This window comes from Eucalyptus grandis, chromosome 7 (genome assembly GCF_016545825.1).
Source record: "Eucalyptus grandis isolate ANBG69807.140 chromosome 7, ASM1654582v1, whole genome shotgun sequence".
NCBI classification, from domain to species: domain Eukaryota; kingdom Viridiplantae; phylum Streptophyta; class Magnoliopsida; order Myrtales; family Myrtaceae; genus Eucalyptus; species Eucalyptus grandis.
In genome coordinates this window covers 52032086-52050136 of record NC_052618.1, presented here as the reverse complement: position 1 = coordinate 52050136, position 18051 = coordinate 52032086, and the positions used below count along the sequence as shown (strand labels likewise).

Here is an 18051-nt window from a genome sequence, read left to right as displayed (position 1 = left end):
TGAGAGGATTTTGGCTTTCTCTACCTGGAATTCTGTTCTTGCTTGACTAATTAAGTCAAAATGATAATATCCGCTCCAGTATCAGTTCAGATCTTCGAAGGGTCTCATAAAACCTGTTCTATTGAGTTGCTCATCTATGTCCTCTTCCGCTGTTATAATTATCTTCTTCTGGAATCACAGACTGATGTTAAACTTGCACTTACCACGTCCATGTGTCATTTTGGCCCTTGCTGTGGCTCTGCTGAGTTTGAACTTGGAAAGGGGTGCTCAGTACAGAAACCTCGTGCTTTAAAAAGGGCTTCATAGTGTGTGGAAGGTGACATCCACGTAAAAGCTGTATTGTGGAGCCTGAACAATTACATATGTTATCTTTTGGAATGCAGGAGCATCCCAATTGGCAAATGAAGAGTGGGTCTGTATATTTTCAATTGAAATGGATAATGACAGTCAATGCACGAGGGTGTGAATTTGAATCTGTTTGCTGCATCTTCATTGTAACAGGTGAAGATAATGGATTTTCCAGTTGCCTTCTTCAGTTTCCGCTCCTCAGGAAGCTTCGAATTATGATGAGCTCTCCATGAAACAGAGAGCTTGAACATTCCGAATGGCTGAAGGTATTTCATAATACACCTATAGTTTTCTTCAGTACGTAGCTACAAATGTGAGATAAATAGGTTTTCACTTCATTGTCTTGTACCGGATTGAGCATTTCTTCCTGTTGCACATCTGGGAAATTGCCTTGACAATATTGTAGAGTGGTGAACACATTAAAAGATTTTGTGACGAAAGCTTTCATAATCAATGTGGATCACTTGGGCTCCATGACCTATAAGGTCAACTGTCTCCTGGATGACAAGATTGAGGAAGCATCTGCGGTTGAGCTCATATTATCTTGCGTTCGACAGTTGTGCAATATAATTAGGTTTTCCTTGTTTCGTAGTGTTTAGGATGGGAAGGGCTTGCATACCCTCTGATTTACCATGTGCAGGGTCTAATAGATTGCAACTGATCAAGAAGAATCAAGTTTTTCAAAATGTGAAATTACTCCAGATAAACTCCATAATGTGCAGATTATATCATATTGTGGTGGTTTGCACTGGTATTTGCATACTTTGAAGATTGGTTATTTTATGCTGATGGCATACCATCCCTTTTGCTCTTTTTGAGAAATTTGATATTTATTTTTCGTAATCATATCCATTTCTTTGTTGAATACAATTTTGTATTTGATCAGTAGTATATTTTCCTTGGTTTACCTGCTTGGAAGAACCAGAAACTGAAATCAGTCTAGTCACATGGAGATGGACAACTTGGCGAATGTATACGTCGTTCTTAATCAGTCTAACCCTATGAATAGGCCTAGATACAATTAGGTTTAATCTGTTATGGTAGAATCGAATATATGCACACTTGGTGACATCAATTGTCTCCGTTGGTCAAAGAGTTGCAAAGCATCGACATAAGAAGGCCAACTAGGGTTGCTTGAATAGCCACCAGCTGTGGGCTTGTGCTTGCTCCTGATTGATGGTATTCCGAAGAGACGGCATAGGACAATCATATAAGGAATTTTTTTTCCCCTTATTTTTTCTAGACTCCGGATTGAGCTCTGTGAACATGTGATTTTGCTTTCTACGTTTGCTGCATAACACTCTCAAGACTGAGCAGAGTCAATGAATCTGGGGTTTGCAATTTGATAGTCTTGAGTGATCCATGATGTAGCCTTTGCATGGCAAAATCGTTGCTAAGTGCTGTTGCCCCTCTCTGATAAATGATGTCCCTCCTGTTGCGAAAGAAACAATGAAAGTCATCATTAGTCTGCTTAATTGATACTTCTGATGGATTGAGAAAGAGCACGAGGAAGAATTTAATGAGCGGGTATGCAACAATGGTCCACCTCTTCTGAATCATGGCATTATGATGAATTAACTCCTTGCTGTTAGGATGTGACCATCATTGATGGATCTCATCATATCTTATGACGATGTAATACTGAACATTTGAGGAATTCCCAACCACCCAAATGTTTCCAATTTATTAATACTTATTTTCTTATTTATTCCTTCCTTTTTTTTTTTTAAAAATTATGTTGGCTTTTCTTGTTTCTTTTCAGTAGGCCCTTCTGCTCCACAATGCATGTTTTGTTTCCACCTTTACAATGTAGTCTTACCTGATCTTCAAGATGACGATACTAATAAAAAGCTGACAAGTGCAAAGACTTTGCCACCTCACTTTTCATTGGGTTCGCAGTATCTTTTGCAAAACTGCACTTTCATTGGATTTGCATGCACGGTGGACCGCGGCGAATGCTTGAGACTTATATAGAAGCTGCACGACATAAGTTAGAGTTGGTTTATGGTGAGAAAGATTAAATGTCATTCAGTTGCTGAATTGAGTGTGGAAGCCTCGCATCACCTGACTTCCTGAAGAACTCTTTAGTACTTAATGAGCATGCTGTTATTATAAGTGTGAAAATGGAAGATCAAGATGATTTTTTTTCAACTGAAGCCTTATTATACAAATGCGGGGTAACTTTTGTCCTGGCGTTGCTTAAAATTGTTTGTTCATACTCATGGGCACGTGCAATTGCAGACGCTATAAGGCATTAGACCTGAATTGCTAGATTATGAGAAAGATTTCTGATCCTTATTGCTTTATCGCCATTTTGCACTCATTACTTTTATGTAAACTTACTTGAGAAATCTTCTTGTTGAGCAGTGGCCGTATTCCACCATCTCCTCAAGAGTACCCTATTTTAGGTCTCAACCTGTTGAGACTCCTTGTACAGAATGGAATAGCTGAGTTCCCTACCAAACTTGAATTGCTTTCATGTGCCACCCTACAGAACCCTTGCATCGAGCATGCTGTTGAGTTGGAGCAATCCTTCCTGGAAGGGGCCTATAATCGTGTTTTGAGTGCTAGGCAGACGGTGCCTCATGAGACTTATGTTTATTTTATGGACCTTCTGGCCAAGACAGTCAGGTAATTACTGTGCCTTTGTAATTAAGATGTTAAATCGGTCAAAAGATTTTAAGTTAGCTTCAACTGGATACGATTGGATCAGTAATCAATAAAATTAGATATGTGTCTCTTTCTATATTTGCAACAGAAGGTATTTTTGGAAACGTGTAGCATTTTTGATGGGATGATTGAGTCATATACTTGTGTGGCTTTTTGTTGCTTTTGAATTAAAATACAAGAGTACATGGCCTGTACTAATTGCTATCAACCATCGCAATACACAAATAGAAGCATGAAGTGTGACCCATCTAGATTTCAAGGTTTTAGTCAAATAGTGAGATTGTCATACTTAAAGATTCTTTTATGTGGGCTTAGTCTATTCTTTCCCTTTGTACAACGGAGATGAAATTGCTAGATGTAGCAAGAAAGCATATGACTATTTGTCAATTAGTGATGCAAGGCAAATGTTGCTATGCTTCTCTGACCAAGAACTTGCGGAATATGTCAAGGAGGTAAAATTAATGAGAGGACTTTAGCTGGAATTCTCTATTTGGAATTCTATTCTAATTGACTAATTAAGTCAGCAGGATAATATACTCTCCTGCATCAGTTCAGACCTTCGGAAGGTCTCATAAAACCTCTTCTATGGAGTTGCTAGTTTATATCCTTTTCAATGATTATGATAATTTATCCTATTCTGGGATCATAGACAGATATAAAACTTACACTTGTCACATCTACTTGTCATTTGGCCCTTGCTGTCACTCTGCTGGGGTCAAACGTGGCTGGTGGGTTTAGAACTAAAACCTTGTGCTTGTAAAAGTGCTGACGTAGATAGTAAACAGTAGATTCATATCCATGTAAAAAGCTGCAATGTGGGGTTTAAACATTTCTATCTCCATTGGAATGCAGGAACATCCCGAGCGGGAGATTAAGAGAGGGTTTGCATATTTCCAGAAGGCAAAAGAATCTGTACCTTTGAAGGAAATTCCATCCCTACAGCTTATCAATCAGACTTGGAGTTATGCAAGAGAGTAGGAGCGGATTGTTCAGGACCTTCTGTCGTGCATGGTGGTTTGCACTGGTATTTGCACACTTCAGAGATTGTTTATATTGTGCTAATGGCATCCTATCTTTTGCCCATTTCGAAAGACTTGATATTCTTTTTAATGTCTGTAACTTTATTTGATCATTATGATGGAATTTATCTCATCAATCATGTTAGTACTCATATCCATGTCATTTTTTTTCGAACGCCTTTCTGTATTTGGTCAGTAGGATATTATCCTTGTCTTGCCTGCTTGGAAGAAGCAGATATTGAAATCAGTGTTGTCACATGGAGATGGACAACTTGGAGAATGCATGTCGCTCTTAATCAAACCCAATGAGTAGACCAAGATACAATTAGGCTTAACCCGTTGTTATAGCATAATCAAATATATGCACAGTTATTGATATCAATTGCATAGGCCAACTAGGGTTGCTTGTGTCCAGCTCAATTAACTTTTGAGTTCAGTGGGTTGAAGTAGTTGTTGCTCCAGCTGCGGGCTTCTGCATACTCTTGATTGTTGGTGCATAGGATATGTTTGATTTCAAGACCACCAGTGTGTTTGCCGATAGAGCCACAATCTCATGCTAACGACAAGCGTTTCAGGCACCACTTTCCCAGAACAATATCTAAATGAGCATTGATAGAGATTGAACTAAGTTTGTGTCTTTACTAAGATCTCTTCTCTACACTCAAAGAGTAGACTATATTTAGTGGCGTTATGACAAGCCTAGTACGTCAGCTAGAGCTGGCTTAAGGGAAATAAAACAGTTTGCGGGATTTGGGAGCTGTGGCCAATTGTATTATCTCCACCCAATATCTCAGGTACTAAACTATTAGTTCAGCACTTGAAATTAGTGTCTCAACAAATATCTAGTTTAACGAGCTGCAGCACTTGGCCCTCCATAAGGAATTTTCCAATTTTGGTTTGCATGTGTGACTCAAAGCCCGCATTAAGATGATCTTAAATGATTAAAAACCAATAGATTATTATGTTCAGCTGTAGGATTTTGGTCAGTTTGAAGAGAATTCAAAGAACTCGGAAAATAAGTTGAAGTGTGCAGCAACATCATGAGCTGAAAGTATGTGTGACATGCTTGGCTTAGACAACTCCAATAATTAATGCAGTTGACTCTACAATTTCTTTTTTCTCCTGAAGGAAAATTTAGGCTAATTAGTAATTGATTTCTGAATTGGTCAAGGACCGACTGAGCCACTAATATCAAAAGCTGTACATGCACTAAACGAATTCATTTGATTCTTATTTTAGGGAAAAAGAAAGAAGTTGGCTTCGCACCGGTCAAACCTTTATCTGCAGTAATAAGGCCTTCGAGGAAGGAAATTCAATCAAAATAAAAATAAATAAATAGTGGAATTTCTTTCCTCGTATCTGATCAATGAATGATTTTTCCAGTAAAGGAAATTCTCGCTCCGAATTAAGATGATCGTAGATCGTAGCGATCGATCCGATTGAGCTTCGAATTGAGATCACTGCCACTGCACCGTCGCTCTTCTTGTCCCCAATCGCACATCGCTTCAGGTTCGTCGGTCCCGATTTCGTCCTCTTTTGTTTCGCACCCGACGGTTCTCCAGTCTTTCAATCTGTCTCCCGTTATCAAAGCTTTGATTTTTTTTTTTTGGAGCATCTGGATGTGAATTTCTCCCAATTTTCTCCCTCCTCCGGTGCTTGAGAGATTTTCGATAAGAGTGATGTGGACCGTCGTCTGCTTTTGCTTGTTTTGTTGACGCTCTCTATAATCTCTCGTTATGGTGGTCCGCAATGGTTGCCTGGCGGTATTTTGCGTGGTTTGTTCGCTGGGAAAATAGTTTTATTTTATTTTTTTAATGCACATCGCACCGACTGGGGCATTCGTGGACCCTTTGCGAGTTTGAATGATTACAGGAAGAGCGAGTGAGAGCTTTTTGTAGATTGATGTGATGAATGTACAGACAGATATGTAGGGGCATGTATCTAGTTAATCGGGCATGTACCTGTGGACTTAGCATGTAAGAATGAATCACATGAAGTACCTCAGTTACTAAAGATTTCTCTAGTGATTAAACATGCTTTCGGAGTAAATTCAGCGTCAGATTAGTTGCCATCTCTGCACATGATGCTGCATTTCCCATGATGTCACCCAGAATTCTGGCTACTTTTATTCCATTTTTGGTGGCAGCATCGATATCAACACCTTCATGAAGATGTAAATGTTGGGTACTAAATTCAATTAAAAGCTAAAAGAACATGGTAATAATACCGACAAATAAACCAAAATCCCCCGCCTGACATACACAAGCAAGCAGGGGTAGACACCATCTAGACTGATACCAAATTGTATTATAAGCTTCAATTGTTTTGCTCAAGCTATAGTATCTGACTCAAGGGGCTTGTTCTTCACCATCTCCTATAACATGATGCACATCATCAAGGTCTACCCAATCGACCTACAAAAATGGAAAATGGATGAATAGACGATCTTCAAAGTGCAGTTAGAGACAAATTTGGAAACATATGAAACAGTAAGTCCTTACCCTGCCCATCAATTGAAGCACACTAATTAATGAGCGTATATTTACATTTAAACATAAGACCAAACCGAATGAGCAAAGTTGAAGATGCTCTTTTATTCCTAGTCTGTTATTTATCCAAAGGCATGTGCTGGTGACAATGGGATCGTTTCAGCAAGTTTAAGTAGGACCCCCAACAAGAGCAAATTGGTTTTTATTTCAGCAAAGTAAAAAATTTCATCACCTACATCAGTGTCTCAAAGTATATAATTCTACTATGTTACAATGATCAAAGGCAGAAATGGTATATCACTTCCAGTGCAGTAGGTAGTTGAAATCAGGCTCTACCAATGGATGCAAAAATAATTGGACGGCATCAAGACCTCAAAGGTGATGCAATCAAAAGCCCTTCATACCGCTCAAAACACATTCAGCTAACTCCATCAACCACTTCCAAATGAAGAAAGAGCAACATTAAGCATTTCCCTCCACTTCCTTTGAGCTTGTGAAGCTGTAACTCCTGCTACAGAGATGGGGAGAGAGAGAGAGAGAGAAGGCAGGGACGTTGACATACTTGCAACTGGGGGCTGGTGACGTAGAGAGTGAGATGGAGTTTGCAGCCTCCAATCCACACATTACTTTCCTCCTCAATAATTGCTGCAGATGGGATTTGTTGAATCACATCACAGTTTTTCCACAGTGGTCCACCAGGTCTCTCTAAAGGCAAAAGGTTTGCACAGACTATCACTGAGCACAACTCTTCCTCTGAAAAATTATTCTATCCGATGAATTAATCATCTATGAATCATTTCACTCATTACACCACGTGACAAAAATGATGTGACATATTTCATCGGTATGAATCCCATCTTATTCGACTGTCACTTGAATGTAATGAAAAATCCTACAACTCATCACGACATCAGGTGCATATTCATGCTGTGGCATTGGAGAAAAAGTGTATTCTCGTCGTCCTCCAACTTACATCGAAACCTTTCTTCACGAGTTTGAAGGTTTTTCAACCGGAGCTCAATAGGTAGGATTATAACATCAGGAAAATTGATCAACTTTAACACCATCCACCCCCCCATGGCCTGTCCTCAATTCTCCAGCAGCGCAACGTGGTTCACGATCATTCAAACCAGCGGCACTTTTTCTTCTACTGCAAGTCCCCTAATATCAACTTAGTGAGAATCGAATACCAGTGATTTTCCAGTTCCCAGCACTTCGTCTTTCCTAAGAAATTTATTTGCCAAGACTTTCCTACTAGCGTAGGGATGTAATAATGAGCAGAAAAGTTATTCCGGGACCTATACAGAAGTGGTACTTAGGGCCTTATAACTTTTTTGGGTAGTGAAATGCACTTGAATTTAGGGGTGTGCATGGTCCGGGCGGGCGGTTCCCAACCTAGAACCGGGAACCGCCCGCTAAGGACCGGTTCCGAAAAATTGAAACCGGGATCCACCCGTTTGTTGCATGGATCACCCGGGAACCCGACCGTCGGTCCGGTTCGGTTCCCGGGTGGATCCATGGAACCGATCTTGACGCGAAACAATTTTGATTTTCAACATAGAACGGCTACATGACATCAAAGCAAGCCAAAGAAAGAAAAATCAAATTTAAGTACGTGGAACAAAGATTCATTTGTTGCAACTATAAATGTATCTCGTAGATAAAAAAAGAAAACGCGAACAGATGGAATGCAACATTCTCCCATTTCCTGCTTGCAAGTAACCAGTCAGGAAGCTACCAGGAGCTCTTGATTGCGGGAACATCATTTGAATAGCTTGTGAATGCTCACAAAGAAGTTTTAACCACATTTGGACCTTCAAATGGTGAAATCTCCGGTGAAACTGCAGATTCCTTTTTAGTGAAGCACAAGGAATCTAAAGAGAGTAAGCAGGTTGAGATATCTGAGAAGGCCAAACCGGGAGTGCAGCTTGCAGAAGAAGAAGAGAAGGAGATTGGTGATGCTAGGTGGAAGCTGTTTTGGGATTACATAATGGTGTCGAAAGGATTAACCCTTCTGTTTTTTGGCTTATTGACGCAGTTAGCATTTGTGGCGCTTCAGGTTGCATCAACCTATTGGCTAGCACTAGCTATTCAATTTCCCGACATTAGTAGTGGCACTTTAATAGGTGTCTTCACGGGCATTTCCTCGCTTAGTGCGAGAGAAACAAAGGAAGAGACAGAGAGAGAGAGAGGCAACCGCAGAACCGAAGACGAAGAGAAGTGAGATGAGATTTAGGTTTGTTTTAGTAATTTTTTTTTAATACTAAAAAGGGAACCGGTCCGATCCGGGTGGGCAGGCGGGCATATCCACCCATGGAACCGGGAACCGGACCGGTACCCACCAGTTCCCATAAATTGGAACCGGGAACCGGACCGGTTCCCTTAAGAACCGCCGGTTCCGGGCAATTCGGTCCGGTTCCGAGCGGTCCGGGCGGATCTCGATTCTTTTGCACACCCTTACTTGAATTAGTCTGATGCTTGGGTCACATAATGAACCATTATCCAAAAAACAAATGAAGTGATTCATGTTGGATCAGCAAACAAAGTAGCCAGCCCAGTTTAATTTAAAGAACAGTGGCTTAGGGATGAAAACATCCTTAAAAGTGCTTCGGAATGACCTGCCTCCCTAGGGATACGCGAACTTCAAGCTGCAAAAATCCATCATGGTATTTCTTGGCCTTTTGAGTTACTTGTGTGGTACAAAACCTGCCATTCTACATGACAGGGAAGTGTCAATCTCCAAGTAGGACATGCTCAGTTAAACTAACACAAAAATAAAGGAAGGACACCGCCTGCAAATGAACATTCATATTCTCACATGTGTTAGAAACGACTGAAGCAAAATAATGAATCTGTTATTGAATTCGTTATTTCCATAACCCCAAGCTAAAAGGAGGCAATAAATACATGGCAATATCAAGAACATAGTCAGCTGGTTAATGAAAACTTCATTAGAAAATTTATCGGCAAGTAGAACGAACAACTGGTTAAGTAATGAAATCTTCATAAGAAAATGTAAGCATAAAGGAATATCCTGAGGAGTCCATGTAACTCGGTTCATTGCTCTCCTCTTTTGCATGAAGTTCTCGGACTTATGAGCCATTCTTAAGTACCTAGAGCACAATGCTAGAGCTAGGAAAATCTCAAGAACGTAACCAGTCAAGGTGAATTATGGATTTTCCAAATGAATGGACACACTGAGAAGCACAAAGCTGAAAACTCAATAGATAGTTTTGTATTTTCAGTGAAGCTTTTATCTATTATGAAACAAAATCCGACCTGTTACCCCTGATATTCTGACATCTAATATACTCACCTTTGCCCCATTCTGAGGCATCTGGCCATTTTTTTTTTCCTTCTGAAAGAGTACTCATGAATACATGTTCAGTGCATCACAAACAGAATCGGGGAATTATTGTAGATCATGCAAAACATGAAGAGAAGGGAATCATGCTCCTCAACAGAAAAGAAAGAGATAACATGGATAACAATGATGATTTTCAATTGTCGACTCTCTTTATCTGGTCAATGAAGAAAGTATTAACTTCAAATGAAAACAACGAATTGATTCATGGCATCTGCAAGTTCAAGGCCTTGCGGAAATCATCCCACATCTCATGAACATCCCTTGGACTTGCATCCTTAAAGCTCCAAATCACAATGTGTTTGCAATATCATTTTGGTGAGTATGGAGTATCACCCAATTACATCAATTGCAGAGCAGCTGAATGATAGGGTCCATGGGATATAAACAATGAGGGAGAAAATGTTAATAATCTATTGAAAGTTTAAGACTTTAGGCTAGGAGGTAAGGCAAATTACCTTCATTTAAAGACTAAACAGGAAAAATAAACACTTTATAGAACGCCAGGAAATGGATCAAATTGAACTGTATTCCAGGTACCTTTTAAAGCAGACTTAACATTAGTAACATTATGCTGCTGCTTTTGCATATTAATTTTTGAAGAGAATTGAAACTGTTTCCACATGCATTTAGATCCCTCAAAGATTCATCGTTTGCTTCACGGTTGCCACATTCAACCAAATGACCAGGAAATTCCATCATCTCCCCAGGGCTTACTTCTTCAGCTTTGCTCAGGAACCTGTCATCTAAATGTTTCCAGCTCATATCATACAAGAAAACCTCGTAAAAGACCCAAATAAGTTTTCAATCATCTGAGCCATATTTATCCTGACAAAAAAATTTCGCTAATCTGCTGAGAAAGGTATACATCATGAAGAGGAAAACCAACTAATAAAGGAAGGAAGAGCTGAAATTTAATCCAGCAACAAGATAGCTGGTATTATTTAAGGGTAAATATCAGAAGGAGATGTAGACTGTAGAGCTTTACCTGCCTAGTCATAGATCCACTCCTCGTGCAACGTAAGTAGCCATCATGATATTTCTTCGACTTTTGAGTTAATTGAGTTGTATACAAGGCGTGTCAATCTACATCAAATGGAATATCATGTCAACTCCAGTGCCGAGACAACAATAAAACTCTCGAATATAACCGCATAGAAAACATTGAGACCATTTTTCTCAGGGAAGTTGGGATATATGCTAAAAAGCTCCAATGTTTTTCAAGAGAAGCCACGAAAATATATGAAACCACCTTGATTGAGAAGACTTGATATACAAAGCATCAGAGTTGAGAGAATCTTTATTGATATTGAAAAGATTCTGTATGTAATATAAAGATGTGCAGAAACTGTATCCCAAGGAAAACCAAGAACGGATTCACAATCCAGGAGATACATCAAGAGAAAGACATGGCCTGGCATGGGCATAGATGAGTCAGAAATTCGATGTCCTTAAGTTCGGACTCGCCTGCATATGCCATACCTGTTCATTTCATTCTTTTTGAATTCTGGAAATTGAAAAACAAAAGAAAACGCATGCTAAATCGTTATACCCAGCAATACTTGCAATTAAGAGAAACACGCATGCTAAGTTTTGTACCCAGCAATACTCGCAATTAAGAGAGAGTTAGATTATGTAGGATTTCATCACCAACCTCTAAGAAAATTCTACGATGGGCTTAGGCTGATCGTCTGCTGTTTATGCTTCTCCGCTTTGGTCTTCTCCCTTAAAAGGAAAACCAAGTGGATTATACGATAATACAGTTAGATGATGAGCACAACATTGCAAATGTACGAGTACGAGTTGTCAAATTTCAATCCAATGGAAACGCCAGCATTAAGAGAGAGAAATATTTAAGAACAGACAATACCAGCGCAATCAGATACTTTGACGAACTTGTTCCTGTGAAGCGAAGCTGTCCGCTTAGGAACTTTCTTTTCTCGGTTATGAATATAAGTATCATCCGAAGGCTTCTGCCCTCCTTCAGGCTCTCCAACATCAACCAAATAAGCATTGAACGTCAGCGTCTCGCCAGAGCAAACAACTTCATCATTCTTCAAGATCCTGCATTCCAACAGCTGCTCTCTGTCATCATACAGCATGACCTGTCAAATCATCCCACCATCAATCACGGAACGACCGAATCTACTCCGAACAAGCTCAATCCTGGAGAGCATAACGACAAGAACAGAACAATGGGCGATGACGGACAAAGTCGAAATCCCAAGCAGCATCCAGACGTCGCCATCTAGTTCGATCGAGCGAGCTAAATTCGGGGAAAGAACGGTCACATATCGATTGCCACCGGCACGGACTAGCCGATCAAACCGAATCACGTCCGAGCCCAATCGAAGGTGACTAAATTCGCCCGATCGAGTTGAGCTGGACACGAACGGCAGAGGAGATCGGTAGCGAGAGAGAGAGAGAGAGAGCGGGGAACGCGCCTTGGCGGAGGAGGAGTGGAGAGAGAGAGAGAGAGGAAGCCGTTGCGGTAGAGCTTGCGCTTCTGCTTGAGGTGCTTCGTGAAGGTGACGTTCCATTTCGTGGGACCCTCGTCCATGGCGGTGGTTTCTGCATTCGGGGGAGGAGGAAGAAGAAGCAGAAGAAGAAGTTTTCTAGGGATTTCGAGAGCTGCAAAAGTAAGTAAATTGCTGCGAGAGGGATTCAGCTCTCGAGAGCTGAAATGTAATGGCGGGAAACGAGCGAAACGAGCATAAGCGCGGCAAGACAGTCCCCGAGCATTTTGAGGTTTTTCGGTTGAGTCATTGAATTCATTATTATGTGCCAAGTAGGAATTATCGATTGCTTTTTTTATTTTTTATTTTTTTTTCATCTCTAGACATTCGATGCAGGATTTCTTCTTTCCCACGGTTCTCACGGGCATGTTCGGTTTTTCTCTAATTTTGTTTTTTCATCAAAGTATGTTCCGTACGAAAGTCTTCGTTCCCGCGATTTTATTTTACTACGGGTGAGGCACGAAGAGAATCGGTGATTTGAAGCGTGTGCTTAGAAAGCGAGATGAGGATAGTTTGGTTGCGCCTCAACTATTTGTCAAAATGCCTATCAATAGAATCTGCCTTTGATTTCTAAATTGAATGTGGAGAGCGCGCATAATAATCATTATGTTTATCATTTTTTTCTATTTTTCTATTTTAAGAAATAGATTGGGAATAAAAATCCGTTCCGCAATGCAAGTTCATTTTTCTATTTCTTGAATAAATTTTTAATCTAGAAATAGGTTTTGAAATAAAAATGAGAAGTAAAAAAAAAAAAAGTTTCGTTTCTATTTCTAGAACAAAAGTGAGAAATAAAAACTTTTCTTATCACTCGCTTTCGCTACTAGTTAGTTGCTCACCCGTTATCGCCCGCCATCCACTTGCCCGCCTCTCATCATCACTTGAGAGATAGAAATTTTGTGTCATTATTAAACGAATTTCTATTCCGATAATAGAAATTTTATATAGTTATTAACTCGTACTTTTGTTGAGGAACTCATATGGAGAATAGAAATAAATTTTTTTTATTTTGGGCTAGAAATTGATTTCTTGAACATAATGGTTATCATTCATGAAGTATTTGACATGCTGCTACCGCAACATGGAGCTTTGACTTCCTAATTATGTGGACGGGTATAAATGGTTTGGGAAAAAGTCGAATCATTTTCGACTCGACCCAAACCCAATCCGACCCACTCATCTAACGAACCTATTTTATTTGTAACTCCTTTATGTGAAAATATATTTTTGTTATTCATTACAAATATTTATGAATCATATAAAATAGAGTTAATACTATAGAAAACTCCAAACTAGTATATTGATAACAAATTTACCCCAAAACTAATTTATTGACTACAAAAAGCCCAAAACCGGTACACATATGACAAATTTTCTCTTAATTAGTTTTCGATAAATTTTACAGTCTAATTGCTAAATTGAATGACAAGAGTACCAATTTGAGGCTTTTGATGGTAAAAACATTATTTTGGAATAAATTTATTTTAATTGTATCAGTTTGAGAATTTTCATGATATTGACCTTATAAAATATCGATGACAATATTGCGTACACTAATTCATTTATTCAAGTTGTTCTTTCTATTATAATCACTATCGTATAATAATACATTAATATTTAGTTTTCCTTATGCTTAAGTACATAGTACATCACTTTTGTCATAAATTTATCATGTACTCTTTTTTTTTTTATCGATCATCTTCTACTTCTATTCTAACTCTCATTCTCAAACTTTTGTCATGCCTCCTTACAGGGTATAGGAGTTGAAACCCACACTTAAAATTAAATCATCCCTATCCCCTGAGAAGATGGGGATTCAAATCTCTCACCTCCCTCTTTCATATTGGAAGGATGGTCACTAGGGAATTTATCATGTACTTCACTTGTTACATCTAGCCATTTACGTCATGGGTATGGGACATGAATACCGCTCCATCGTTTTCCACGCCCTCATTAATTCAAACCTTTCCTCGGCAAGAAGATTAGCAAGGAGGATCTTGGAGGTTTCCCAAAGATAAACAACAAATTACTGAGTCATTAGCATTTTTGAGGATGTCTTAACAATCAATAAATAAATGTGTTAGCATTTTACTTCGTAAGAAATTCCATCTATAACTTTTTCTCATGCAATGGAGAAGAAGAAAACGAAGGGCACTAGACCCGTACTAGGAAGAACTCTATGGTATGCAGTTTCATTCGATGTTTACTTAAGCCATGGTTCGGTAATAAATTACAGACACTTCAAATTTTCTCTTTTCAAAATTTTAATATTATGATTGGGCTAAAATATCTTTTCATTCAGGCTCAACTAAATGAAATAATGAGTTGGTCCTCCTTAATTTGAGCTAGCTCATGAATAGGGCAATTTGAGCTAAAAAGAGTTGGTGCTTCGAACTTAGGATAGCAAGAAGAACAATGATCACATTGATGAGGAGGTTGGAAAAAACACAAGAAAGAAAACGTCGATGATAGCGAGAACACGTAACTCAAGGAGTTAAGGAGAAGAAAATCTCTCAAACAAAAAAATCATCTAAATATGATTTTGATTTGTCTTTTTTCACATGACAACCTAAACATTGCAAGTCGAGTTTTTCTGATGGACATTTATATAGTATAAGAATGTGCCATACATTATTAATCACCAGTGATTAAATGACATTAATTGATAGGAAAAGTTAACTATTTAACAAAAGTCAGTAAGTGACATTTGAATGGTATTTTAAATTTCAGTGGTATAGAGTGCTTAAATGTAAAAAACTGGCCCATTTGAAAGAATATAGTATACACATTAGATGTGATGGGCGGTACCAGCAACGCTACAAGGAAAAATTTATTGCTGCACTTGCTCCCCTTCTACACTCTCTGATGCACCCATTATTTAACAATTCTTTCTTCTTTCCTCCAAATACCCTCATCTTAAATCAAAATTTAGCTACATAAAAAGACATTTAAATCGGGATAAAATAAATTATGCTATGTTTCTTTCTCTCAATAGCATCCAAACGATATTATAACTTAATGTCTCTAATTTCTTTGCCTTATTTTCTCCCAAATTATTTATATAATCTCTATTCCTTTCTAATTAATCACCTCTATCAATATATAGCATAATCTATCCAGTCTTGTTTCCATTCAGCAGAAGAACATGACATCTTATTAGGGAGAACTCTCTAATAATGAAGTTTTGTCAGTCAAAGCTTCAAAGGAGTCCTCAACAAATTCAGCATGATTTAATCGTCATTTCTTGTGAAGCTTTATCTTTTTATAGGATGTTATATTGAATTTGCTAGTGAATTCGTGGGATGACAGAGAGATGCAAAGGCATCAAACTTACCTATTCATGGGATAATTAATGGTTTGCAACTCGTGTCTATGCTTAATCATGTATCATGTTTAGTATCGCAAGCTCTCTCTAAATAATAATTGAGTAATTTTTTATGTTATATTTTAGCGATGTTATGGACCTTATAAAGCTAGTCCCCCCTTCTATTATGGAACTAATGTCGACTTCTTGTAAGTTTAAGTACTGCCACGTATCTTCTGAAGAACTGTTTGGTGCTCCTGAAAGAAATATTATTTAAAGTAAAAATCAATAGATGATTGTGTCCGGCTGTAGGATTTTGGTCAGTTTGAAGAAAACTCAGAGCTAGAAAAATAAGTTCAAGTGTTCAGCTGCATCGTGAGCTGAAAGTATGTGAGATTTGCTTGGCTTAGACAATTTCAATAATTAATGCAGTTGACTATTATGTTTTTCTTCTTCTCAAGGAAAAATTAAGGCTGATATATAATTGATTTCTTAATCGGTCAAGGACCGACTAAACCACTAATATCAAAAGCTGCATGATTCAGATTGAGCCTGCGTGATAAAATGAAGGACAGTTCTATAAAAGAATGCAGGGATTAAATATTTTGCTTTTAATTGAATCTTTCAACAACGTGGACTAGTAAGTTCTATTAAAAAAAAAAAAAAGTATGGCTCCAATCTAGCTCATGCACCTTTCTAGCGAATTGATGTTTTATGGCTCCAAATTGGTTTGTCGTAGTCGTTTGGATTATGTGTTGGCTGAAAGGATCAATTAGCTTAAATCAGAGAGCACAAATACCAATTTGGCCAAAATTCAATTTCAAGGACCAAATTAAACATTAACTAAAACTTTGGGGACCGACTTTTATTTTCCCTCTCATCCTTGGGGGCTTCAAAGGCGGAACCTCTGTTATTCCGCTCGCCGTAGAGGGAGCTCGTGACTCGCTCGATGAAGATGCAAAATTCTCGTAGGCTGCGGGGGGACGATTGGAGAGCATGCGAGAGGAGGCGACGGTGAATCCAACGTGTCTCGGAGGAACGCTGATGCGAGACATCGTCGTCAAAGTCATTGCGGAACCGAAGAAGAGGGAAAGATCCGAACATTTTCAAGTGGTGGCCAGGTGCTTGACAAAAGTGCCCACGTGGGGAGTTGAAACGGTGTTCGGGCGCATGAAATGGAAGCGACGGGTTGCTCTCGTTTTCGTGGTTTAGTTCTTGCATTGTGATGAACGATGGCGAAGGATAAAAATGCGACCAGAGAAAAAGAAGAAAACCGCGATTAAGAAAAAGACCAATTGGCGTCTCCACTAGACATTAATCGAAGGGACGAGCAGTGCGGAGAAAAACGACGAAGCAACGCGGAGGCACCTCCTCGGTTTCTTCTCATAATTTCTTCGGCTTTTGTGCTCTTTTTTTTTTTTATAATTTTTCGTGCAGGTTTCCATCGAAGGGATCCAAAAAGACAAAAGAAGAAAACAAGAAACCAAAAGGGACAAAGCAATTGGTGGTCAGAAACACGAAGCCATGAAGCAACCTCTCTCGTTTTCCACCATTCTTTGTAGTATTCCTGTAATACATTCTCCGCTCCAACTGCTCATTTCTTCTTTTGTCTTGACAGTTTCTGTTTACTATTGACTACCCTCTCATGTTCGTTGGTCTTTTTGGACATTTTATTTTCTTACAGTTGTCCGGGCGAAAGTGTTTGCTGCAGAAGTTGTCTGAATCTTTAAGTAAAGAGGTTTTCCTTTTTCAAAAAATTTAGCCATTTTTATGATGAGTCAGTTATTAATTTTACAGAATGCGAGAACTGCATAAATGAATATTAACAAAATATATGATGCTAAGTTATTGCTATTAGCCCATGGGAAACGAATGTTTTGATGGCACAGAGAACAAAATTGTATATGACCTGTATGTCATTGTCTAAAATAGTTAGCTGTAGAGACTGATGATGATGATAATGGTGAGGATGAAGATGATGAGCTCATTGACCCTATCCCAGTATTATCACTGAACAATAATCATTCTACATTATTGTTTCCGGTTGATCCTAGAAACAAGTTCCAGCTCAGTGGACAGCTTGCTGACTGACACTTGATTTTTGCTTTATCCATTCTGCTTTTTAGTTTGGCTTTGTTTGGACGAGTGACAAAGTCGCCATTTAGCTTGTCAATGGCTCTTCTCTCAATTAAATTGATCATTTTATTTTTCAAGCTTTTGCCCATTTTAGTTAAATTTTAGTATTGTTGTGGTCAATGCATAGGTGTTTTGTTGATTTAGAATTTTTATGTTTTATCATTACGTTCTTTTAGGCGACATGGATTGTGATTTGTTCTGTTTC

The 18051-nt window shown here is 38.7% G+C and overlaps 1 protein-coding gene and 1 long non-coding RNA gene across 3 annotated transcripts; both read left to right on the top strand.

Annotated features, from left to right (window-relative positions):
- Nucleotides 1–652: 652 nt before the first annotated feature.
- LOC104444022 (26S proteasome non-ATPase regulatory subunit 8 homolog A) lies at nt 653–4317 on the top strand. Of its 2 annotated transcripts, none has more exons than XM_010057596.3 (3): nt 653–2525; nt 2716–2979; nt 3871–4317. In XM_010057596.3, the coding sequence occupies exons 1-3, from the start codon at nt 2485–2487 to the stop codon at nt 3938–3940; spliced, it is 375 nt and encodes a 124-aa protein (XP_010055898.1). In that variant the 5' UTR covers nt 653–2484; the 3' UTR covers nt 3941–4317. The 2 variants fall into 2 exon arrangements, with proteins under 2 accessions (XP_010055898.1, XP_010055897.1); XM_010057595.3 differs by lacking the exon at nt 3871–4317 and adding an exon at nt 3359–3847.
- A 12194-nt stretch (nt 4318–16511) lies between these two features.
- On the top strand, nt 16512–17692 carry LOC120296306. The gene is made up of 2 exons (XR_005553227.1): nt 16512–17279; nt 17395–17692. It is a non-coding gene; the product is annotated as an uncharacterized LOC120296306 (long non-coding RNA).
- The last annotated feature ends 359 nt before the right edge of the window (nt 17693–18051 follow it).

Excerpts from the sequence above, each read along its gene's own strand:
- LOC104444022 (XM_010057595.3), top strand. The coding sequence starts at position 2,485 with ATGATTTTTTTTCAACTGAAGCCTTATTATACAAATGCGGG. Across the intron at positions 2,526-2,715 it reads CCTTATTATACAAATGCGGG|TGGCCGTATTCCACCATCTC; the intron begins GTAACTTTTGTC and ends CTTGTTGAGCAG. Across the intron at positions 2,980-3,358 it reads CTTCTGGCCAAGACAGTCAG|AGATGAAATTGCTAGATGTA; the intron begins GTAATTACTGTG and ends TTTGTACAACGG.